This window comes from Gadus chalcogrammus, chromosome 13 (genome assembly GCF_026213295.1).
Source record: "Gadus chalcogrammus isolate NIFS_2021 chromosome 13, NIFS_Gcha_1.0, whole genome shotgun sequence".
In the NCBI taxonomy this organism is placed as follows: Eukaryota; Metazoa; Chordata; class Actinopteri; order Gadiformes; family Gadidae; genus Gadus; species Gadus chalcogrammus.
The window spans coordinates 470,156-494,543 of NC_079424.1; the positions used below are offsets into that span (position 1 = coordinate 470,156).

General features: G+C 53.4%; 2 protein-coding genes across 4 annotated transcripts; one reads left to right on the forward strand and one right to left on the reverse strand.

The window, feature by feature from the left end:
* Positions 1 to 5,656: 5,656 nt before the first annotated feature.
* On the reverse strand, positions 5,657 to 13,528 carry znf831 (zinc finger protein 831). Its single transcript, XM_056606371.1, has 4 exons — positions 13,341 to 13,528; positions 7,930 to 11,896; positions 7,360 to 7,636; positions 5,657 to 5,840 (listed from the first exon to the last, which is right to left on the reverse strand). Exons 2-4 carry the CDS (start codon positions 11,840 to 11,842, stop codon positions 5,657 to 5,659), a joined length of 4,374 nt encoding a protein of 1,457 aa, XP_056462346.1. The 5' UTR covers positions 11,843 to 11,896; positions 13,341 to 13,528.
* A 4,888-nt stretch (positions 13,529 to 18,416) lies between these two features.
* On the forward strand, positions 18,417 to 23,386 carry cstf1 (cleavage stimulation factor, 3' pre-RNA, subunit 1). Of its 3 annotated transcripts, none has more exons than XM_056606135.1 (6): positions 18,417 to 18,488; positions 18,841 to 19,060; positions 19,148 to 19,425; positions 19,582 to 19,779; positions 20,742 to 21,132; positions 23,127 to 23,386. In XM_056606135.1, exons 2-6 carry the CDS (start codon positions 18,892 to 18,894, stop codon positions 23,384 to 23,386), a joined length of 1,296 nt encoding a protein of 431 aa, XP_056462110.1. In that variant the 5' UTR covers positions 18,417 to 18,488; positions 18,841 to 18,891. The 3 variants fall into 3 exon arrangements, with proteins under 3 accessions (XP_056462110.1, XP_056462111.1, XP_056462112.1); XM_056606136.1 differs by having other exon boundaries at positions 18,436 to 18,495; XM_056606137.1 differs by lacking the exon at positions 18,417 to 18,488 and adding an exon at positions 18,508 to 18,662.
* The last annotated feature ends 1,002 nt before the right edge of the window (positions 23,387 to 24,388 follow it).

Genomic DNA, 24,388 nt, shown 5'->3' on the forward strand with positions numbered 1-24,388 from the left:
CACTTGGGCGCTTGTGTTGTCACGTGTGTTCCAGATGGGCTGGACACCGAACTAACAACCGAAAGAGAAGAGGAGGTCGGAGGAGTTCCGTGATCGCTTGAAGATGGTCTCACTGGTTATGAGTCTTAGGCCTTTCATACAATTTTGTTTGTGTGTGTGTTTGCTCTGTGTGTGTGTGTGTGTGTGTGTGTGTGTGTGTGTGTGTGTGTGTGTGTGTGTGTGTGTGTGTGTGTGTGTGTGTGTGTGTGCGTGCGTGTGCGTGCGTGCGTGCGTGCGCGTGCGTGCGCGCGCGTGCGCGTGCATGTGTGTGCTGAATATTTGTTCTTATGTGTGGGTGGGTGCTCATATTTCATATTTTGCCCTCAGCTTTGCTGTAGCTGCATATCATTTATTGCAAGTTATTACATGTGTTTGACACCTAGCTATCATTATGAAGAACACATGTAGTAGATTACTCTTGGGATCGGAAGCAGCAGTGTGATGTTTTAATTGTTGTCACTTCAGCCAGACGGCTGCCTTTGATAAAGGAGATGATCTCCGTGTTATCAGAAGTGTGTGTGGATCCTATTCAAGCTTTTCCTCCACATGTAAATTAAGGCTGTACTTGGTGGCATGTTATTTCATGTAACTGCTCACTTATTGAAACGGTTAAGACATTGCCGCTGGACAGGCAGTGAAGATGAGGTTTTAGATGAAGGAGGGTTAAGCTTGGGTTAAACTCCAACTATTAGCTTAAGGTTGGTTAAGTCTCGGTTTTTTTTTTTTTTTTTTAAGTCTCGGCCCGAAGAAGATGTTATTATGAGATGTTATCACATGCAATTATATTTAAACCACTATGTTATATATAAATGATTGCATCTATAAGTATTTATATCCATAATCACTTCACTAACATGTCAGAAAATGATTTTATCCTGGCAATCAAAGGATCTAAAGATCCCTGACAGCGCAGCAGCTGCTGTCAGGGAGACTCTCCTGAACGGCAGGATGAGAGCGGCGCTCCAGCGTGGAGGGATTCGTGAGGATAACCAACCCCTCTTCCTACCGAGGGGATGCAGACGGTAACCCTGCTCTGAGGTCTGGTAACCATCCAGGTCATATAAACCTGCGTCTCTATTTTCTGTTATTGGCTGAGGTGTTCCTCGTAGCCAACACCCTGTCCCTTCTCACCTCAGACCTGATCCTTGGTGTGCGGCCTCGGATCAGACTTCAAACCTTTTGAGTTGGCCAGCTCCTCAACCAAACGATACAAAATGATTTATCCAAGGTTTTATTCCTCTATATCGAACGGTGCTGACGTGGCGAACTGTTGGCTGAACTCTGGTCCAGCATCACTTTGAGATGAGTTAGCTGTAGCCACTGGACCCCCTCCCCAACCTCTAGTGAGTGTTTTATCAATGAGAGGAACTACTACAGCACAGTGCTCGGCCAAGGCCAGAAGGCAGAAGGTTAGCAGAGAACAGAGTTAACAGACGAGGCCTCCCAAAGTACATTCTGGAACTTCATCGTAATTCAGCTGTCAAGGAGGTTGTGGAGTCTGAGCTGGCCACAGACAGCGGTCTGCCAAGTGTCTCTTAGACTTCTTTACATCATCAATCACTTTGCTTTTTTTTTTATCTGTGTGACCTTTCAACTCTTTCAAAGTTTATAGGATGGGTGTGGAGTTCTCTGGAGAAAATGTATAGAAATATTGATGAAGAATCCCTGTTCCCTCACTGGGCAAGTTATATACAATTTACTTTAGGTTTCTGTGAGTATCGTGGTCGAGTTGTGGTGAGAGGGGCCAAAGCTGTGATGATCTGATCTTCCTCCCCTGGCCAGGAGCTCTGTCCAGGAGCTCTGATAGTCACTGCTGGACTCCAGCATCGCCAACATCTGCTTCAGGAGCAACGTGTGGGGCTCAGGGTTCACTGCCCGGGAGCAGAACCAGCTCAACCCCCACCCGGCAAATTGAGCTGTCGTCACGTTCAAACTGACAAATGCTCCTCCCCGTCAGACCAATGTGTTCTCCAGCTTGTTATTCCTCCGCTAAGAGCAGAGAGCGTTCAGATAGATTGATGCTGGCTAGACGTTTTGACGGCTAAACCTATATAGGTCAACCTGGTTTGAATGCACACATGCTCATATGCACAGTGAAATACACACACGCAGGCATGCACACAAACACACACACATGCATGCACACACATGCAGAGGCTTAGGGTTATAACTGTATATTTAGCTTTGTGGTAATATTAAATGAAGAGGCCAGGGCTGAGGCCTCTGTTATGTGAAACAGAGTTTAGCACATGATTAGTCATTTTTTCAAAATAACTAAATCCTGCCTGAGCTACAGACCTTCATCAAAGCATGTCCGCGAGGAGGTCGACTCATACATAACTCTCATGCCTCACAGTTTGTGGCTATGAGAAAAATATTCTCTAGGATTTTGAAAAGGGTTATTCTGGTACAATTTTACTTAACGGACACACAGAGAAGACCTACGTCTCACAAAGTCGTCGTACAAAAACCAACCAAATGAAAACCTGTTGAATGGAGACATTCTTTATTACGATCCACCTGTTAGATCCCTGAAGTACTGACAGACTTAACCCAGAACATAGCGAACCTAAACCCACAGATACAAACACACACGGTGTGAAACTCCCACGCGCAGTCATCATGACTCAGAGTCAACACACCGACTCAGCGACAGATGCTGGGGCCAGGAATAAGAATGAGTGTGATTCAGCAGCAGTGGTCACATCACCCCCCGCCCCCCCCACGGCGCTGGCTGGCTCCTCTGCCTGTTGACGGACGGGATCCCCCTCCCTGCCAAAGCACCAGGTGAGTTCTTGTCCAGGTATGTTAAACACGCCCACTTCCCATGCGGCTTTGTTCAGCCAATCACAGTCATGCTGACTCACGTCTGGCTAAGATGTATTTTAAGTTTCTCCCCCAGGTTGGGTGATTGACAGCAGATGAGAGGTCTGATTCACACACACAGGTGGTGTTTGGCGGGGGAGGCTTCCTGTGTGTGTGTGTGTGTGTGTGTGTGTGTGTGTGTGTGTGTGTTCGTGTGCGAGGGAGACATTAGCGGGAGAAAGCTGGAATGTCTTTTTTGATTGATGAATGAGGTTTATTTTAGTGGCCTGTGACCAGACGTTAAGATGTTCCCATTAAAGTTATGTATGTCTGTGTGTATTTTTTGTGTTTTGTGTGTTTGTGTGATTGTGTGATTGTGTGTCATGTGCGCCTGAGGGACACACTTGTGTTTGCAAAGGTAAAATTGAGTGCACAGATGCACGCAGGGGCCTTAACTCTTTCTGTCCTCCCTCCCCCCCCTCTCCCTCTCTCTATCTCTCCCTCTCTCTCTCTCCATTTTTCTCTCTCCCTCTCTCTCTCTCTCTCTCTCTCTCTCTCTCCTCTCCTCTCCTCTCTCCTCTCTCTCTCTCTCTCTCTCTCCTCTCTCTCTCTCTCTCTCCATTTTTCTCTCTCCCTCTCTCTCTCTCTCTCTCTCTCTCTCTCGTCTCTCTCTCTCTCTCTCTCTCTCTCTCTCTCTCTCTCTCTCTCTCTCTCTCTCTCTCTCTCTCTCTCTCTCTCTCTCTCTCTCCTCCCTCTCTCTTGTCCCCCCCCTCTCTCTCTCTCTCTCTCTCTCTCTCTCTCTCTCTCTCCCCCTCCCTCTCTCTTGTCCCCCCCCTCTCTCCCTCTCTCTCTCCTCTCTCTCTCTCCCTCTCTCTCCTCCCTCCCCCCCTCCCCCTCTCTGTCTCTCTTGCCCCCCCCCACCCTCCCCCCTCCCTGTGTCCTTAGAGCTCTATGATCAGCTTTCCTTCATCGTCGTCGTCGCTGCTGCTCTCCCCCCCCTCCCCCTGGCAGAGGGGGGGCAGCGGCCACACCATGGCGGCGGTGGACCCCCCCATGAACTGGTGTCCCCCGAGACCGGCCTCAGAGAACACCGACTCCTCCTCCTCCTCCTCCTCCTCCTGGAGGTGGTGTTGGTATCTGCTGCTGGGGTACCCTTCTCCCCCTCCTCCCCCTTCTCCTCCTCCCCCTCCTCCCCCTTCTCCCCCCCCTCCCCCTCCCTCTCCCCCTCCCCCTCCTCCTCCCCCTCCCCCTCCTCCCTCGAGAGGGTTCCCACAGTGCGTCTCCCCCCCTCCCCCTGCCCCCCCCGCCCCGCTGAGTCCAGCGCCCGTGAGCGTGCAGGGCGGCCAACCGTGCCCCCCCCCCCCCTGCTCCGCCCGGGCCCCACCCTCACCCCCGCTGTGGTCGGGGGCGGGGCGGGGCGACAGGGGGGGGTGAGGGGCGTATACGGGGGAGTGTGTGGGGGCGGGGCTCTGGGGTGAGCAGTACGCCGCCGTGTCGGAGCAGTGCGTGAGCGCCGTGTGGATCCCGGCCGACACGGCCGCCCAGGTAGACCCGGGGGGGGCGGGGGGGTTCTGGGGCCGGGGATCGGCTCGACCGGCGAGGGGGTCGGTGAGGCCAACATCCTGGTGGTCGGTTCGTCCCGAACACACCCGCCGGTCGGACACCTGGACCCACCCATCGCGGCCGACGCCCCTCTCTGAAGGCAGACCCCTGGAGGGGGCGGGGCCGGCTGTATAGTGGGCGGAGCCGGCTGTGGAGTGGGTGGAGACTGATGTATAGTGGGTGGAGCCTGGAGTAGAGTGGGCGGATCCGGTGGTATAGTGGGTGGAGCCGACTGTAGAGTGGGCGGGGCCGGCGGTAGAGTGGGCGGGGGCTGGAGTAGATTGGGTGGAGCCTGGAGTAGAGTGGGCAGGGCCGGGTGTAGATTGGGCGGGTCCGGCTGTAGAGTAGGCGGGGCCGGCTGTAGAGTGGGCGGGGCCTGGTGTAGAGTGGGCGGGGCTGGCCTTAGGTTCGGCAGTCAGAGTGAGTGTGACGTCACCCCCGGCAGGTACGAGGGGGGGAAGGGGCGTCCCGTTGGTGGGCCCCGCCCACAGGCCGCTAGACATTCCGTGGGGGGCCCGGGGCCGTGGGAGGGCGGGAGGGTCCTCCTCCACCTCCTGAGGAGAGAGCACACCAGGGGAGAGTATCACCGCCGTCAGCTGTTTGATTGGTGGACTGGTTCCTCCCTGTCGACGGCCCTCGGTTCCCCGGTCAGAACGTCCGATCTGCGCTCTGAGTTCTGTGATAGCACCTGACCGGAGGGGTCAAAGGGCGCTGGCCTCAAAGACCATCGTAAGAATGTTGTCTCTGGGAGTTACTTCAAATGGATAGGACATTTCAATTCATAGATTGTTTTTACTCGTTTTTACTACTTTGAATGAATGTTGCAGAGCACAATGTAGAAAAAACTTTTTAGTCATTGAAACTCATGAGTTGCATGATTCCAATTAGTTTTTACACCCAATAAAGCCCCTACATTAGATCAAAGTAACTGCATTTGATGTGCAGTAACTTTTCTACCGTTTTTCTCCATGAGTGAAGGAGTTGGCAAATTGTCATTCCTTCCCCTTTTCCCAGAGAATGTTTGATACTCGATACTCATCCTTGAAGCGCACAGACAGTCACGCCTGCAGAGCATGTATGTCTTTACTTTAAACCGATAAAACCCTCCAACCTCGTGTTAGAAATCACCCCCTTGCAACTGTCTGGGATTACCCCCCCCAACCTCCTCAACCTGGATCTTCCTGGTCATGACCCCCCCCACCCTCCCCGGCTAACCTCCACACTCTGCTGATCCGTCTCCCGCGCCCCCCCCTGGCTGTTCCTCTCCGCCGCGGCCCCAACGCTGTCTGGCAGCCCGGGGGAACTCCTGCCCCGCCGGCTCTCTGGAGCCTTCTGGTCGGTGAGCCCTCCTGCCAGCGGGGGCCCTCCATGGGAAGGCCCTCCATGGGAAGGCCCTGGGGATGGAATCAAGGGATGTTTGGTTAGCATTGTCCCTCTACGTTTGTAGTCTCGGTTGCTCTCGCTCCCTATTTCTCTCTCCCTCTTCTTCTCTAACTATATGTGTACCACTTTCTCCCTCTAGCGATATGTCTCTATCTCGCTCATTCTTTCCCTCTCTCTTTCTCTCTCAATCCCTCTCCTTCTCTAACTATATGTCTCCCTCTTTCTCTTGCTACCTCTCTCTCTTTCTCTCTCTCTTTCTCTCTCTCCCTCTCTCTTTCTCATTTTATCTGGCATAAAATAAATTAAATCAGATTACCGTTTTAAGACAGTGGTAACTGCACCTATTGTTGTTGGAGGATAACCAGTGACCTCCCATACCGAGGAGATGTATGCAGACATCTGCTGCTGCTGTTAATGTGACCCTCCCATAAAGAAATACACAAGCCTGGCTAATATCCGTTGAGGTCATTATTTAGCCTAAATCTTCCTTATAACTACAGTCCACCCTGTCCTTGTATATTATCATTGGTGTACTGCAAGTCAGTGTCCAAAAAAACCATCAAACCTTTGGCCCCCCACCTCCTCAACAGAAGTTTGACATTTTATGTACGGACTTACGAGCGGCGCTGATACAGCGGTATGCAGGAGGCGTAGTAAGTGTTCATTTGTGTGAGACCGCACTGTTCTAGTGTGTCTGTTGGGTGAACTTTGGTCAAGTGTCTAATATGAGTTAGCTGTAGCCACCGGACCCCCTCCCCAACCTCTAGTGAGTGTTTTATCAATGAGAGGAACTACTACAGCACAGCGCTCGGCCAAGGCCAGAAGGCAGAAGGTTAACAGAGAACAGAGTTAACAGTTAACAGACGAGGCCTTCAGGTTTGGCTGCAGCAGCTCTCCCAAAAGTACAACATAGTTCAGCTGTGAAGGAGGCGGTGGTTGCGGTGAGCAGGCAACAGACAGCGGTCATGTCTTCTTTACCTCTGGAATCACCAATTTTTCTTAAATCTGTGTGACCTTTTACCAGAGGTTTACAGAGTCGGAGATATCAGATTGCACCCATCAATCCAATCCACTGCATACTGACATGATTAACCTGCAGCCTCTGGACACATTCTGTGGCATGCTTTGAATTACATCTGCTATCAACTAGTGCCATCTTGTGGATGATGAGCATTACAATCTTAAGAAAAGGTTTGTTCATGGTCTGTTATGGCAGATTTTTGCAAAACTTCACAGAAAAAGTTGTTGTATATCTTTTGTTCTTCTGTTGGCAACTAAAGTCGTTTCTTGGCCCTAGTATTATTTTTTACACCAAACACTCCCTCCCACCCCATCCCAATTGGCCCCCGGCATGTAAACAATCCTAACCATTGGGGAAGAGTTCCGTATTGGACGCCATTTTGGAAAGAATTTGCAGAAGATAACATACAAAACACAACAGACGGAGGCCGTTGATTGGCTGTGACCAGAACACGAGGCAGTGACACTCAGTTGGATTCTACCTTTGAAGAACTCGTAAAGGAAACGTACCTGGGGGCTGTGGTTGGGGGAGGTCTGCCGGCGCGGCGGCTGAGTCCCAGACAGCGCCGCGGTGTGGAGGCGTTGAGGGGATCAGAGGCCCAGCCGGGCCGCGGTGTGGAGGCGTTGAGGGGATCAGAGGCCCAGCCGGGCCGCGGTGTGGAGGCGTTGAGGGGATCAGAGGCCCAGCCGGGCCGCGGTGTGGAGGCGTTGAGGGGATCAGAGGCCCAGCCGGGCCGCGGTGTGGAGGCGTTGAGGGGATCAGAGGCCCAGCCGGGCCGCGGCCGGCCTCACCGTGCCTGAAGAGCTGCAGAGGTGTGTATGAGAGGCCCGGTCCAGGGTCCACCGGGTCGTCATCACCACCAGCTCCACCTCGACAATCACCACCACCACCACTACCACCACCTCCTCCACCACCCCAATCCCCTCCACCTCCACCTCCACAATCACCACCACCACCGCTACCACCACCTCCACCACCACCCCAATCCCCTCCACCTCCATCTCCACCTCCACAATCACCACCACCACCCCCACCACCACCTCCACCTCCACCTCCACCTCCACCTCCACCACCCCCACCCCCACACACGGGCAGGTCAACTGTCACCTCCGCTGAAGCCCTGCAGCATTCGTTGTTGACTTCTGGGAGCAGCGACGCCCCGTCCCAAGGGTGGGGGGCGACGTGGCTGGCCTCCGCTTGGGTCCAGGCCCATGCCCCGCCATCCCTACCCTGAGAGGCGCTGGGTCGGTCCTTGAGCGTAGCCGTCACTTCCTCCACGGTACAGGTTATTGCCCTTCGACTTAGAGGAGTGTGTTGGCTTGCTTGGCTTCCTTCCTGTATGAATCCACCAGGGAGCAGAGAGGTCACCTCCCCCAGTTCTGCAGCATTAAGACCAGCTGAGACCGAATGGGCGGGTTCCCCTTTTAGTATCCTTGTGTCAGGCTTCGCCGCTTTAGGCGAGGCCTCGGTGCGGCCTGTGCCACATCTGCTTTCTGCAGCTGTGTTGTGGTTAGAATCACTGTTTGGGTGAACGAGGGGTTGAAGAGACCGAGAGACATCGACGATACCTGATGCCGGAGGCTGACTGACACCTGCCTGTCCCATAGAGTTCAGAATGACGGACTGCAGGTCTGAAGGTGGGGGCGCAATGTTTTCCACCTCCCTTTGATCACAGGTTGATTGATGGGCCCTTTTCCCCCTGCAGGTTTCTGCAGGCCCAATTAAGCGGGGGGCAGGAGTCTGGGGGGTTTTCTCTGATGTACCCGCCTGCTTCTTCACCCGTGGCTCGATGAGAGCCAGCTGCTCGTCAGATATGATCTGCAGACAAATCTGGAGGTCGGCCGTCTGGACGTGGAACACCGTCCGAAAGGGGTCCAGCTGCCCAGCCTCAAACGGCCCCATCTGACGGGGGGGCTCGGCCAACGGGTGCCCACCAGACCCTGCGTCCCCTCGAGTCGACTGTCCCAAAGAGGGGAGTGACCGTAAGGGGTCCAGGAGGGGCGGATCCAGCCGGGGACCTTGGGACAAAGTGGTGAGGGTCGTGGAGGTGGACGATGACAGAATCGCTGAGCGGCTATTCGGTCTCGCTGTAGTTGAGGCCGTAATGGATCGGTTTGGCAGTAAAGGTCTGGCTAAGCAGGCGGCATGGGGGGCCATGACGGGTTTAAAGGCTGAGGCCTGGATTACAGTCGGGGAGCATAACTCTTTAGGATGGCTACGCATTGTGGCAGTGGCTGTGGTGATGGTTGTGCAATGTCTCTGAGTTACCGCCCGCGCCGGCCTCCCCCAGGGAGTTCCACCTGGTACGAAGGATTCACACACGTTCTCCGTCTGTGTGGAGTTTCTGGCCTCTGTGCTTTGCGGATATCCTGAAAGCACGTAGGGTTGCGGAGTAAATTCGCTCCCAGAGGACGTTGTGTTTCCGCTGCTGGGTAAGAAGTGTGGATTATCAGAAGTAGAGGAGACACCCGTGAGGCCGTAGTCAACGTTTTGTTTTTTTGACACTTTGACAGTGTGCAGTGAGGGCGTAGATCTGGTTTCAGTGGTGGTGGGGATCTTGAGTTGATACTTTGGCAGGAAGCTAGGCTTGGCGGAGGAGAGGAGAGAAACGGAAGAAGGAGGTTTTACAGATGTTTGCACATTTGATGCACCGATGCACGGAGCCACAAGGCCTATCCCGAGCCGATTAAGTCTTTGATCCAAACGCAGGCTAACCTGACAAATGTTTGTATTCTGTGAGGGGAAAACGTCAAGAAGGGAGGAGGAGGGGTTGTTTATTGTGTTGTGGTCTGCTGCCGTTCTTGAGGGATTTACTACTGTACTGTCATGGGTTCGTTGCTTTTTCCTGTCTGAAGGAATGTGGGCCCTCTGAGGTGGTGAGATGGAGTGAGCGTGTTTCTCTTTGCCAGCATGCCTCTCTGCTGGTCGGCCCGTGACATCTGTCCTGCTTTGGTTCTCTGGCGATCTGTTCGGGGTTACATGTAGCGTGGACAAGGACGCATGACTGAGGAGTGGGGGCCTGGGAGAGCTGCACTCCTGATGAACCCTCCTGGGTTTGGGATTAAACTCCAGACCTGGAACCGGCGGGGGTTGGGCAGGCAGGCAGGACGTATGGCAGACAGCTACCCCGCCGGTGGTTAAGCCTGCTGTCGTCGTCCAATCACTGGGACTCTTCCCACTTTGGGCCATCAAACGCTCCGGCCTCGACGACGATGGATCCTCGGCAGCGGACACCACCCTACCCCCGGCCTTTGTAGTGTTGTAGAGCTTCTTGAACGTGCCTCCCTTGTAGGTGTACCATTTGTTGTAGGTGAACTTCTGCGCCTTTTTCCTGGGCCGCTTTCGGTCGCTCGGCTCCCCGCCACCTCCCCCGTCACAGCTGAGGTCTCTGTTTACCGGCAGCCTCTCTGCTGACGAATGCGTGAAGAAAGGACCTTCTGCTGCGTGGTTGCAGTCCACGGCGGACTGGCGCACCAGTGGGCGGTGGGCGGGAACCTGCTGGTCCACAGATTTGCAGGGAAAGGCCGTCGGGTGCACGGGGTTGGAGCTCCCTCTGCGGATCACGGTGACATCATCTCTGGGGTAGGAGAAGCTGCGGTTGCCCTGCTCCGGGGGCAGGAGGGCGATGCTGTAGGGCAGGGAGCTGCTCCTGCTGAGAGGGGCCTGCTCCGTGCTCGCTGAGCCGGGCGGCTGCAGGGAGCTCTGCAGCTCGGGCCTCCTGCTGCCGGGGAGCCTGGCGATCGGAGAGAGATTGTTCCGCATGTCAAAGTGAAAAGAGTCCTTGTACGTGTAGGGCAGGGGTAGGTCGATGCTGCCCTGCTTGGATAGCACCGTCTTCCGGGGCCTCATGGTCTTCAGCTTCTTGTCGTCCACCACGACGCTGTTCTCCGAGATGAGCTTGGATATGTGCTCCTCCAGTGATCTCTGCTCCCTCACAGGCACCCCGTCCCTGGGGTCCGGTCCGTTCTGGCTGCTACCAGACCAGTCGTGGTGCCCCGTGATGCACTCTGGGAGGGCGTCCATGTTGTGGTCGGTGCTCTCGCTGAAGCCTGAGTCGGTGCTCGTGTGGCTCTGGGGTTTCCCTCTCGACGCTTCACCGGGCCACTCTTTAAAGACCTGTGTTGCCGCCTGCCTCTGAAGGGGAAGGTGTCGATTTGGCGTCACACTTTGACACTTTCTGGTTTCACACTCTTTCCCTCTCACTTCCTCCTTCGCTAGGCCTGGTCTTTGAGCAGGCTCTGGCTTCTGTGTTGCAAAGCTCGTGTCGATCGATCCCTGGACGGGGTCTCCAGTGGGGCCCCGTTCTGGGTCCGCCCCCGGTTCTGCTCTGGCTGCGTAGGAGTACTTGTTGACCTTTTCCTCCAGGCCCCCCGACTCCTCCTCGACCTGGCTGTCCAGAGAAGAGCCGCCCAGGCTGGATCCGCACCCGCTCTCCAGGCTGCCGCTGGCGCCCTGCCCCGCCTCGGCTGAGAGGCGCGCGTGAGCCTGGGTGCGCTTGTGCTTGTACAGGTTGCTCTGCGTCTTGAAGGAGACCCGGCAGGTGAGGCAGGGGTAGGGCCGCTCGCCGGTGTGGCAGCGCAGGTGCTTCTCCAGCACGCTGGGCTTCATGCAGTCCCGGCCGCAGTGCGGACACACGTGCTTCCCCGCCGCCCGGGGCCTGGAGGCGGGGGCGAGAGGTGCGAGGGGGGCGGCGGGCGAGAGGCCCAGCTCCTGATGCAGGGGCTGGAGCCCGCCGGAGAGGTGCACCGTCAGGAAGGGGAGGGCGTCCTTGGTGTAGAGGGGGGGCCCGGCCAGATTGAGGGTGGCAGGCTCACGTTGGGGAGTCCCTGGAAACTGAGCCTGCGGGAACAGCTGCTGGGTGGGCAGGGGGGCGGGCACAGCTCGGATGTAAACAGCAGTCAGCGGGGCCTGGGCGTCCATCTTCCTCTCCGTCGGCACGGCAACCGAGCCGTACAACAGAGCGCTCACAGATTGTGCCTTGCCAGTCTCCATGGTAATGCCGTTGCCGCCATCGTGATGTAACCCAGCGCTGGTGAATGTGATTACCTGCAAGATAGGCAGACAGTTGGTTCAGTTAGGACCCCGTCTCTGCCTGGATTAGGGATGTGATCGGAGTGGACCTCTCTAGTGCAGCTGCACAAAAGCGATGAAGGCTCAATCAGCCGTGTGGCGATTAGAGAGGAGGAGGTGGTGAGTATTGGAATGGGGAGAATCTGGCGAGTCGTGACTCAGGACCATAATGTGAGCTGCATGTCGTCATTCATCATTCTGGCAGAGACTTGAGAAAGTGCGAAGAGATGAATGGATGTTGCACACAAAAAAGAGCTCCTTGATCATTACAGCACCACGGCAATTCACATCCAGATCATGATGTTATGTCAGTTGTGGTGAGGGGGAATTCAGATACAAGGATCGCAGTGTGCTGACGAATAAACTCTGGACGGAGCACATGGCCCTGCTGTTTTATGACAAATGCATATATTAAAATATGGTGATTTAAAAGAGATGGGAAGATAGAGATGGATAGAGGGGAGAGAGAGAGAGAGAGAGAGAGAGAGAGAGAGAGAGAGAGAGAGAGAGAGAGAGAGAGAGGGAGAGAGGGAGAGGGAGAGGGAGAGGGAGAGAGAGAGAGAGAGAGAGAGAGAGAGAGAGGGAAAGAGGGAGAGAGAGAGAGAGAGAGAGAGAGAGAGGGAGAGGGAAAGAGGGAGAGGGAGGGAGAGAGGGAGAGAGAGGGAAAGAGAGAGAGAGAGAGAGAGAGAGAGAGAGAGAGAGAGAGAGAGAGAGAGAGAAGAGAGAGAGAGAGAGGGGGAGAGGGAAAGAGGGAGAGGGAGAGAGAGAGAGAGAGAGAGAGAGAGAGAGAGAGAGGAGAGGGAGAGGGAGAGAGGGAGACGGAGAGAGAGGGAGAGGGAGAGGGGGAGAGAGGGAGAGGGAGAGGGAGAGGGAGAGAGGGAGAGGGAGAGAGAGAGAGAGATGCAGACAGACAAACTGTGAAAGTTACCCTCGCTTTAAACATTTCAACCATACCTCATCTGTCTTTTATTTACCAGGAAAATGCAAATGTGTGTTCTATGGTGTACCGTGGAAGTCACGTTGAAGTGTGCAGGTTTTGCATAATGGTCATGTCAGAGTGGTGTGGGCACAGGGCTGTACTGTTCAGTCTTTGTAGAACATAAGCACACCCACTCAAAGTTATATTCATTCATGTAGAAGATGGTTTGTCTCATCTACAAGGAAATATTCCACTTTAATTGTACCCTGATCCTTTACACAGGCAGATAGATGGAGGAATCCAAATCAAAAAGTTTTGAAGTTGTGAATACTATTTTGTATAAATGTTCTTTACTTGTTTAAATAAAGATTCAAAATTCATGCACAGTGTTAGAATAATTTTGTCTTTGACATTGGTTAGAGCGTTGTATCCATCAGAAAACGATGCTAATCACAAATCACAAGACACCAGTGTGAGCAAACCATGAGCAGAGCAACTTACCTCCTCACTAAAGTTGTCCTGGGTCCCTCAACATCCATCAACGACATGCAGCCTGTGGAACACCTCCTTAATGTACAAGAACAAGCTAGTCACCGCTCCGGTGAATCACACGCACGGATCAATGGCCTTTTGATCCTCTGCTCTGTAAGTTTTCAAACGGGCGTCTGACAGAACAGTTTCCTGTCACAAAGAAGTGGAACAAATGCAAATGAGGAAAGACGCACTGTGACAGAGTGATAAGGCAGAGCGAGAGAGCGCGCGAGGGAGAGCGCGCGAGAGAGAGAGGAGGGTGGGGGGGTTGTGGAGATAAAGAAAAGGAATGGATGAGGCTGAGCTGGGGGAGCCGAATGAGCAACAGTCCAACAAAGACCTGCTCCACAACCACCCCAACACCAACACTAACAACATGAATGCCATGAACACGTCAACACATTGTTAACCCAAATGGATGTCAACACAGATGACATGTTTGCATAGGCACACACTGCACCTCTCAGTATTGCAGAACTGAAATTGTGAAAATACCTCCTGGATAGAGGAAGTTCCCTCGTCCCCACAGGAGGGGCAAGCCTTACCTTTCTGCCCCAACATGATGGCTCCCCTGGCTGGCTGGCTTTGACAGCAAGCAGTGGTGATCAAAATGAAGATGCATGCGCTCTCTCCACCACCACCACCACCACCACCACCACCACCATCACCACCCACACACACTTCCTCCCACACACGGATCCACACAGCACGCCCACCCCGGGCACGGGAAGCCACCGTGTGGGGCACTATGTAGACTGAAGCACCACTCTTTGCATTACCATGCATTACCTCTGGATTCACCCTGGACCGTCTGCGTGGAGCGACTGTAGATTAACGTCTTGACGGTGTTGGTGCTGAGCTCCCCGTTCAACACAGCCTCAACTGCGAAACATAACTCTCTCTGCAGTGAGAGAGAAATATGGTTCTGTAGACTGGAGAGTAATTACACTGAAAAGACTCAAAAATGTCCTTGATATTACTCACTGACATTTAGAAAAGCAGCATTAGCGCATCCTGTGTCTGCGAGTTCAGAGCAGATGTCAGGCGCTGGACGTCCCTGGCAGAGCAGAAACTGGTATTTTATCGAAAGGCTGTTTGTCCAAGCTTTTTCCAAATAAAGAGAACATTTATTGATCGCCTTCAGCCACAGTCATCAGTTTTATACAAAGCAACGGCGAGAAGACTTCCATTACCTCATTTTGAAAGCAACAGGTTGTTAATGCATAATGGTAGCATGGGAAATTACTAATAATCCAAGCCATAGTTAACATATATATATATATATATATATATATATATATATATAAATGTATATAAACACACCGGTATATATACACAGCCAACAAGATCCACCCTATCACCATATGTCTATCATATACACACCCGACCAGATCAATAACCCCACCCCCCCACGTCCCCACCTAACCCCACCTACCCCCACGACCCCACCTACCCCCACCTACCCCCACGTCCCCACCTACCCCACGTCCCCACCCTAACCCCACCTAACCCCACTACCCCCACCGACCCCCACCTACCCCCCACGTCCCCACCCTACCCCCACGTCCCCACCTACCCCCACCTACCCCCACGTCCCCACCTACCCCCACCTACCCCCCCCTACCCCCACCCCCCCCAGTCCCCACCCCCCCCCCACGTCCCCACCTACCCCCACCTACCCCACGACCCCACCTACCCCCACGTCCCCAACTACCCCCACGACCCCACCATACCCCCCACGTCCCCCCTACCCCCACCTACCCCACGGTCCCCACCTACCCCCACCTACCCCCCACGTCCCCACCTACCCCCACGTCCCCCACCCCCCCACGTCCCCACCTACCCCCACCTTCCCCCACGTTCCCCCCCTACCCCCCACCTCCCCCCACGTCCCCACCTACCCCCACCTACCCCCACCTCCCCACCTACCCCCACCTCCCCACCTACCCCCACCTCCCCACCTGCCCCCACGTCCCCACCTACCCCCACCTCCCCACCTACCCCCACCTCCCACCTACCCCCACGTCCCCACCTACCCCCACCTACCCCCACGTCCCCACCTACCCCCCACCTACCCCCACGTCCCCACCTACCCCCACGTCCCCACCTACCCCACCCTCCCCCCACGTCCCCACCTACCCCCACCTACCCCCACCTCCCCACCTACCCCCCACCTCCCCACCTACCCCCACCTCCCCCCACCTGCCCCCACGTCCCCACCTACCCCCACCTCCCCACCTACCCCCACCTCCCCACCTACCCCCACCTACCCCCACGTCCCCACCTACCCCCACCTACCCCCACGTCCCCACCTACCCCCACGTCCCCACCTACCCCCACGTCCCCACCTACCCCCACCTCCCCACCTACCCCCACGTCCCCACCTACCCCCACCTACCCCCACGACCCCACCTACCCCCACCTACCCCCACGTCCCCACCTACCCCCACTCCTTGCAGGTAATAGCCTCATGCAGAGGACGGCCTCGTGCAGCCTGACCGGCCTTCATCTGACGGAGGAGGCGGTTGGAGCCTTCTCTTCCTCGGCCCTGGGGCCTGGCGATGGGAGCTTCCTTCAGGTGAGGCTGGCCTCACTCCACCCTCCTCCTTGCCTGAAAACAGGACTTTAAACCAGCCAATGGCGCAGGGGGCTGGGTGGGGTTTTGGGTCAGGTTAGGATACAGGTTTGCGCACCACGATGTAAGTTCCCTATTGGGTTCATCTGCTGTCACACACTGGTAATCATAACGGGATATAAACGTTAAAAGATGCAGTAGGTTTTTTTCCTCTTTTATTTTTTACAGTTGCACTGTATCCGCCATGTGTGGTAACCACATGATACTTGGCACACAAACAAATGATTTCTGTATCGCTTTTGCTGGTACAGAAACCGGTTTCCAAGGCAACTGACTGGCTGGTACGCCGATAGCATGTATTCCGTTGACATGGTAACAGGACACCTCCAACAGGCCAGTGTGTGAGGCCAGTGTGTGTGTGTGTGTGTGTGTGTGTGTATGTGTGTGTGTGTGTGTGTGTGTGTGTGTGTGTGTGTGTGTGTGTGTGTGTGTGTGTGTGTGTGTGTAGTGTGCGTGCGTGCGTGCGTGCGTGCGTGCGTGCGTGCGTGCGTGCGTGCGTGCGTGCGTGCGTGCGTGCGTGCGTGCGTGCGTGCGTGCGTGCGTGTTGCGATGCACTGCGTGTGTATCAGCCTCCCCTGGCCCCTGTCAGACGGATTAGACTCTGGGGCCAGGTGAGGCTCACCTGTGGTGCTCTGAGTAATCAATGTGCAACAGAGTAAGCCCGGCATCACCACAAACACACAGAGCACCAGGTCACGCATCATTGCCGATCCACCGCCACAATAAACCGGGTTTCGAACCCGATCCCCCTGTGTCCAGACTTAACTGGTCTGGAGGAGACCAGTAAAGTCACCCAGGACGCATTCAGCATGGGCAGTGCTGCGTGTAACCAGGGCCCCCCGCTGCATGGAGCAGCACTGCCCATGCCGACGTGCTACAGGTATCGGCAATGTATTTTACACCATCATTTTCTTTCTTTATTCAACACAGATGAGAAATAAAATAAAAAACATTAATTTAAATAATAAATCATAAAAATGTACCACTCCAAGCTATGGGTAATCATTTTCTTTTATATGCATGGTAATATCGCGCTACTTTTTCCCCTTACATTCTAGGGAAACACAAAAACACTGAGAAGGAAAGGTCGGGTCACCCTGTGCGGTGGTTGCTAGGCGACCGGGCCTGGCTCCGTTCAGGGACATAAACAACTCGACTCGCGAGCGTTAGAGGGGGGGGGACAGGGTCAGGCACTACCAGTACAAACACCACACCAGGGTCCCCAGGGATACGGTGTTAGTTAAGGTGGGGGTGGGGGTGGGGGGGGTGCACCATTTATGCTTGCTTACACAACAGTGAGTTCTGACCAAGTCGTTTGATTGGACAAGAGGCCTTCCATGAGTGCTGCTATAGAGCATAACGGCTGGGACCTTTAACTATACCTGCAGGGCTCCACTTTACCGGTGGTAATAACCGTTCATGTAGTCAGGGCGGTGGTTATCTTCAGCTTGATTAGGTCAGCGCTGAGAAAATTATTATTCGAGTTAAGTTTCTGTTCTATTTATAAAGCAGTTGAGGTTTGTGGAGCAGTGACACATGGGTTTCAATTCTATTTTATTTTGTGCCTATTATTTGAATGAGCATAATAGTCATAGTGATAGTAGCCTATTAGTATTTTAATAGCATTGTTTGATTGTATCTATACATTATTTTTTTTGTCGTGATCATTTTAGATAATAGATAATAATATATATATATATATATATATATATATATATATATATATATATATATATATATATATATATATATATATATATATATATATATATATGAGCTATTATTGAGGGACAATGCACTTGCACTAAGGCGGTTGGGCTGCCGTTACCAAGAAACCGCCAGCAGGAAGTGACAACTGACGACTGACTTTTCACACGGTGCGAGCGTGTGTGTGCGTGTGTGTGCGTGTGTGTGTGTACGAACGCTCGGACGGCTGTATGAAACATTATTTATGACGTTAAATTGCCATTTTCGTCAATTATTAGTACATCATTATTATTACTTCATAAATAATATTGCATATTTTATATCATAATGCATTAGTAAAAGATGTGCTGTACTTCAGTGTCCCCTGCTGGATAATGGGAATGATTACTTCTAACAGCCTTTAAGGCGGTAGAAGTAATTTTATCATGTCACGTTATATAATAAAATCTATTCAATGCGTATAGAACATTAATTCAATTAAATTGAACACCTTGAAAGTAAAATGTTGCCGAGTAGGATCAATAATTGCTTTAGGATGCAATCCTCAAGCATATGCAAATATGAAAAATGCGTACAATTAACGAAACACACAAACATAGGAATTTGAATTACTTATTAAATGAGTCATTCATTGAATAGTAAGGGTTGTTTATTCCCAATCGCTTTTCCAGTTCATTCTTTGTTTTTCCCTCCGCTGCCACCGTCGTTGTACCTCACCGTACACACACAGCGCACGCGTGGGTTCCAGCGCCACTGTAGCTGGGAGACTGATATTTGTAAGTTGTAAGTTGTGAAAGTACACAAACGTATGCATTCAGACTCGTGGGCGTGATCTAGGTACAAACACGTTCTGTAAACGCACTAAGGGTTTAGGAATAAAAGGGTTTTGTTCCGCTTGGTCGGAGTCTTCATTGTAAAGAGAAGCTATCGGTGCTAACGGCTAGCCGCTGGTAAACAAGCTTCATTCATTTAATGTCCGATGTTGATTATGTTGATTGTGTTTATGCTGCGTTTGAAAGGCGCTAACGTTGGTGTCGTGAGATATACTTTATGAATGAGACCAGCAAAGCAAACTCAATGCAACTCTAAATATCTTAATATTAACCCAGGACTTGTCTTTTGTTCCAGACAAGTTGTGCTTTTGTAAGGTGCCCTGCCGCGGTTCAGTCGCCGCCCACCATGTATCGCCCCAAGCCCACCCTGAAGGACCGGCAGCACCTCTACAAGCTCATCATCAGCCAGCTGCTCTACGACGGCTACACCAGCATCGCCAACACCCTCATCAACGAGGTCAAGCCCCCCAACGTGGTGTCTCCTTCAGAACAGCTGATGCAGCTTGCCAAGATCGGTAAGGAATCACCTTAGGCTTTATATCTATTTCTTAATGAATGTGTTTAAATTCAGAACGTTTCTAATTGCTGTGGAACTCCTCAAGGCATGGAGAGTGACGACAGTGCGGTCCAGTACGCCATCGGGCGGTCGGACACGGTCGCCCCCGGAGTGGGCATCGACCTGGAGTTTGACGCCGACGTGCAGTCGATGTCTCCGGAGGCGTCGGAGTACGAGACGTGCTACGTGACGTCGCACAAGGGCCCGTGCCGCGTCGCCACCTACAGCCGCGACGGGCAGCTCATCGCCACAGGCTCCGCCGACGCCTCCATCAAGATCCTGGACACGGAGCGCATGTTGGCCAAGAGCGCCATGCCCATCGAGGTACGGGCCTGTCTGAGGCGGTCGTCAGAGATGTCTCCTTGTTAAGCAATTTGTTGTTCCGTTTTACACAAACCCGAGCTCGTGGTTGAGATGATGGCGTTGTGGTTTAGATGATGGCGTTGTGGTTGACCTTCTCATTGGTTCTCCACCGTTCAGGTGATGATGAACGAGACGGCTCAGCAGAACATGGAGAACCACCCGGTGATCCGGACGCTGTACGACCACGTGGACGAGGTCACCTGCCTGGCTTTCCACCCCACCGAGCAGATCCTGGCCTCCGGCTCGCGGGACTACACCCTCAAACTGTTTGACTACTCCAAGCCCTCCGCCAAGAGGGCCTTTAAACACATCCAGGTCAGTGGGGGCGGGGCCTTTAAACACATCCAGGTCAGTGGGGGCGGGGCCTTTAAACACATCCAGGTCAGTGGGGGGCGGGGCCTTTGACACATCCAGGTCAGTGGGGGGCGGGGCCTTTAGACACATCCAGGTCAGTTGGGGGTGGGGCCTTTAAACACATCCTGGTCAGTGGGGGCGGGGCCTTTAAACACATCCTGGTCAGTGGGGGCGGGGCCTTTAGACACATCCAGGTCAGTGGGGGGCGGGGCCTTTAAACACATCCAGGTCAGTGGGGGCGGGGCCTTTAAACATACTGGTCAGAGGGGGCGGGGCCTTTAAACATACTGGTCAGAGGGGGGCGGGGCCTTCAAACATACTGGTCAGAGGGGGCGGGGCCTTTAAACATACTGGTTAGAGGGGGGCGGGGCCTTTAAACATACTGGTCAGAGAGGGCGGGGCCTTTAAACATACTGGTCAGTGGGGGGCGGGGCCTTTAGACACATACCGGTCGCCGTGCTCAGAGCCAGATGGATCAGGTGTTTACAACGGCCAGGGAGAAAGGTTTACTAGTAAGCAGAGTCAGTTGCAGGAATCATGCTAAGTGACTTATGCAAAGGAGTCGGTTGATGAGAGGATGGTCAACTATTGGATGATTCTAAATGTTTTCTAGTGGCAGTTAAACACATACAACGCTGAAGGACGAAGTTTGAAAATAATGATTTTTTTCACAATTAATAATTTGCATATCTGATACCTCGAGGGCCACCTGGCAAACTGTCAAACAAAAGCAGATGCCAAGATGTAAAAGTGGCTTTTCGGCATAAAATAACGGTGAGCTGTAACCCAAACCGTCGGTCCTGGCCCTGAGTCGGTGTCCTCTGACCTTCTGCTCAGCGCCCAGCCCGAGGCTGCTTGTTAACCGTGGTGGTGGTGCTCGTATCTCAGGTGCAGACATGTACGCCGTGCTTTAACCCCTCCAGGAGGCCGAGATGCTGCGCTCCATCTCCTTCCACCCGTCGGGGGACTTCCTGTTGGTGGGCACCCAGCACCCCACCCTGCGGCTCTACGACGTCAACACCTTCCAGTGCTTCGTGTCCTGCAACCCGCTGGACCAGCACACGGACACCATCAGCGGGGTGGTGTACAACCACAGCGCCAACAACTACGTCAGCTGCAGCAAGGACGGCAGCATCAAGCTGTGGGACGGGGTGTCCAACCGCTGCGTCACCACCTTCGACAAGGCTCACGACGGCGCCGAGGTCTGCTCCGCCTTCTTCTCCAAGAACGCCAAGTACATCCTGTCCAGCGGCAAGGACTCGGTGGTGAAGCTGTGGGAGATCTCCACGGGCCGCACGCTCGTCAAGTACACAGGTGGGTGGCGGCGCCGGGCGCCGTGGTTACTCGTCCTGTTGCGATGTTGCCGATGGTGCGGAGTACTACCCGCTGGTCCTGGTGGTTGTCGTCGTGGTTACTCGTCCTCTGTTGTGATGGTGCCAATGGTACGGAGTACTAGCTGGTCCTGGTGGTTGTCGTCGTCGTGGTTACTCGTCCTCTGTTGTCATGGCGATGGTGCCGATCATACGTACTACTAGTTAGTCCTGGTGGTGGTTGTTGTTCGTTACTTAAAGGATTAGTAAACCCGATACGTTTTGTGTCTCTCAAATGTCTGCTCCACGATGGCTGCTCCCGGCTGAAGCACTTCTCCAGAGAGCTGTGTTTCTATTGGCTGCCAGCCCTGCTGAAGGCCTGGGCTGGACGGCTTTGGACTAAGTCCGTTTCCTCTAGAAAGCTTTGCGACCGTAACGGTGGCTCAGGTCTCCTTTGTGTTTGGCGTTGGGGCAGAAGTTCTGCTGCTGAAGCGGGCTTTAGAAGCTAGGGCTGGGCGATAAACCGATTTTATCGATTAATTCGAGTGTGTAGCTCACGTCGACTTGTTTAAATGAAAATCGGTTTTCTCTTCAACATCCGCAAACGCTTCCCTCTCAGCTCCCGTAGTTCGGAATGGGCTCAGCCCTCCCCCCGCACAGAGCGCTTTTACCAAAGTGATACACAAACATGGCAGCGAGTGTGACAAGTTGTATACCACAATTTATTCATATATGTATAATCTTTTTTGAGGTAAATATAGTTAATTTGTAATATATCAGTGTGGTTTAATAATTCGTCGATCTGTTGGTAATTCGTCGATCTGTTGGTAATGCCTCGGGGCTCCAGTAGGGGGTTTGCGCTCCACTTCCTCATTCAATACAGACGAGTGAAGGAAAGAGTTGCGTGTGTGTTTTTCCTCATTCTTCTCCCTTTTTTAAGGTAATTACCGTTTGCAAAACACTGTATATTTATGACCAGTGTTGAAAGTGTTTGAATGTTATGTTGGCACTTTATCAGAAGTCCTCTTATCATTAGTAATATTTTATGTTTACAGAAATATTTTATTTTATATTTTATATTTTATATATTTTACATTTTATGTTATGTTACAGGTTACACTGTTTACAATGGCAGGGCCTGCCATAATGCTTTTTTATGCAAATCGATTTAAATCGGAAATCTGATTTTTGGTGAAGAAATCTTGGATTTTTATTTTAGGCCATATAGCCCAACCCTATTAGAAGCCCTTTGATTTTGCGGTGATCGTATTTTTTATCATTACTCAGATTTAGATTGATGCCTTGCATGTGTTCAGCCTCCCTTGTAAGTGTTCTTAGATACACGGTTCTGCTAAATGTAAAGGTGTCCAGCTGTGTCTCATTGGGGGGGACTGGGAAGGCTCTTCCGGGGGGCGTGCTGTGCTCAGAGCGGCCCCTAGAGGGAGACATTCCTCTAGATCTGCATTTCACACTCCTCCCGATGTTCAATTTGGTTTCACATTCTAAAATGGTTGGACGCATTCCACTTTACAAACATCACACTAGAAATATTAATATCAATATCAATAATATAATAATGTATTATTATACAAAAGTATACTAGTATTCTAAACTTCATTCACTCTCGGTGTTTGGATCAGGCTGACAGCCCTCGAGGGCGAGCTGTTGTACTGAATATCAGCGTGGCTTTGATTCCATCGTAGGTACGAGGCCGTAGGTACGAGGCCGTAGGCCGAGTGCTGAAGATAACCACCGCCCTGACTACATGAACGGTTATTACCACCGGTATAGTTAAAGGTCCCAGCCGTTATACTCTATAGCAGCACTCATGGAAGGCCTCTTGTCCAATCAAACGACTTGGTCAGAACTCACTGTTGTATAAGCAAGCATGAATGGTGCACCCCCCCCACCCCCACCCCCACCTTAACTAACACCGTATCCGTGGGGACCCTGGTGTGGTGTTTGTACTGGTAGCCTGACCCTGTCCCCCCCCTTTAGGAGCGGGTCTGAGCGGGCGTCAGATGCATCGTACGCAGGGCGTGTTCAACCACACAGAGGACTACGTGCTGCTGCCTGACGAGCGCACCATCTCCCTGTGCTGCTGGGACTCGCGCTCGGCCGAGAGGAAGAACCTTCTGTCGCTGGGCCACAACAACATCGTCCGCTGCATCGTGCACTCGCCCACCAACCCCGGCTTCATGACCTGCTCCGACGACTTCCGCGCCCGCTTCTGGTACCGCCGAACCACCACCGACTGAGGGGGGGGGGGGGGGGGTCCACCACCGACTGAGGGGGGGGGGGGGGTCCACCACCACCACCACCGACTGAGGGGGGGGGGGTCCACCACCACCACCACCGACTGGGGGGGGGGGGTCCACCACCACCACCACCGACTGGGGTGGGGGGGGGGGGTCCACCACCACCACCACCACCAACTGGGGGGGGGGGGGGGTCCACCACCACCACCACCACCACCACCACCGACTGAGGTGGGGGGGGGGGTCCACCACCGACTGGGGGGGGGGGGGGGGGGTCCACCACCACCACCACCGACTGAGGGGGGGGGGGGGTCGGTCCACCTCCACCACCGACTGTGGGGGGGGGGGGGGGGGGGGGGTCCACCACCCCAGAGCAGTGGTGGACCCCCCTCGCACTTCGTCCTCTCGCTCTTCCTCCTCTCGGTCCTCTCGCTCTTCCTCCTCTCGGTCCTCTCGCTCTTCCTCCTCTCGGTCCTCTCGCTCTTCCTCCTCTCGGTCCTCTCGCTCTTCCTCCTCTCGGTCCTCTCGCTCTTCCTCCTCTCGGTCCTCTCGCTCTTCCTCCTCTTTCTCTCTTTCTCTCCCCCTCTCCCTCCTTGCTCTCTATTTATGCCAGTCTCTCTTTCTCACCCCTCTCTCTCTTCGTTCTCGGTCTGCCTTCTCCCCCCCCCCGTCTGAACGCTCTTCCTGTGCTGGGCTCGGGTCCTCTGTTTATTATGGTATGTTTTTAATGTTCTCTCTGTTCCTCTGGAGCGGTCCAGTGGAGGGCTCTGCACCAGCCCACAGGGGGCGCTGTTTCTGAGAAAACTCACCTGACTTTCTGTTGTCCTTGACAGGCTTCTGCTTCTGTGTGAATAGACCCTGTTTATCTGACTGAGTTCAGTCCTGTAGAATAAAGTGTTAATTAACTTTTCACATCCCTCCACAATTTGAAAATCGAAGAGTTGAAGGTTGTCTTTATACTTTTTTAATTTTGTGTAACTGTTGTTTTCCAGATTTTTAATA

Bases quoted from the DNA above. Each gene is read 5' to 3' on its own strand.
- znf831 (XM_056606371.1), bottom strand. From the start codon at position 11,842: ATGGAGACTGGCAAGGCACAATCTGTGAGCGCTCTGTTGTACGGCTCG. The intron at 7,637-7,929 runs GTGGGGGTGGTG...AGGCACGGTGAG, and splicing joins TGACCTGCCCGTGTGTGGGG to GCCGGCCGCGGCCCGGCTGG. The intron at 5,841-7,359 runs GTACGTTTCCTT...TTCCATCCCCAG, and splicing joins CCCCCAACCACAGCCCCCAG to GGCCTTCCCATGGAGGGCCT.
- cstf1 (XM_056606135.1), top strand. From the start codon at position 18,892: ATGTATCGCCCCAAGCCCACCCTGAAGGACCGGCAGCACCTCTACAAG. The intron at 19,061-19,147 runs GTAAGGAATCAC...GAACTCCTCAAG, and splicing joins GATGCAGCTTGCCAAGATCG to GCATGGAGAGTGACGACAGT. The intron at 19,426-19,581 runs GTACGGGCCTGT...TCCACCGTTCAG, and splicing joins AGAGCGCCATGCCCATCGAG to GTGATGATGAACGAGACGGC.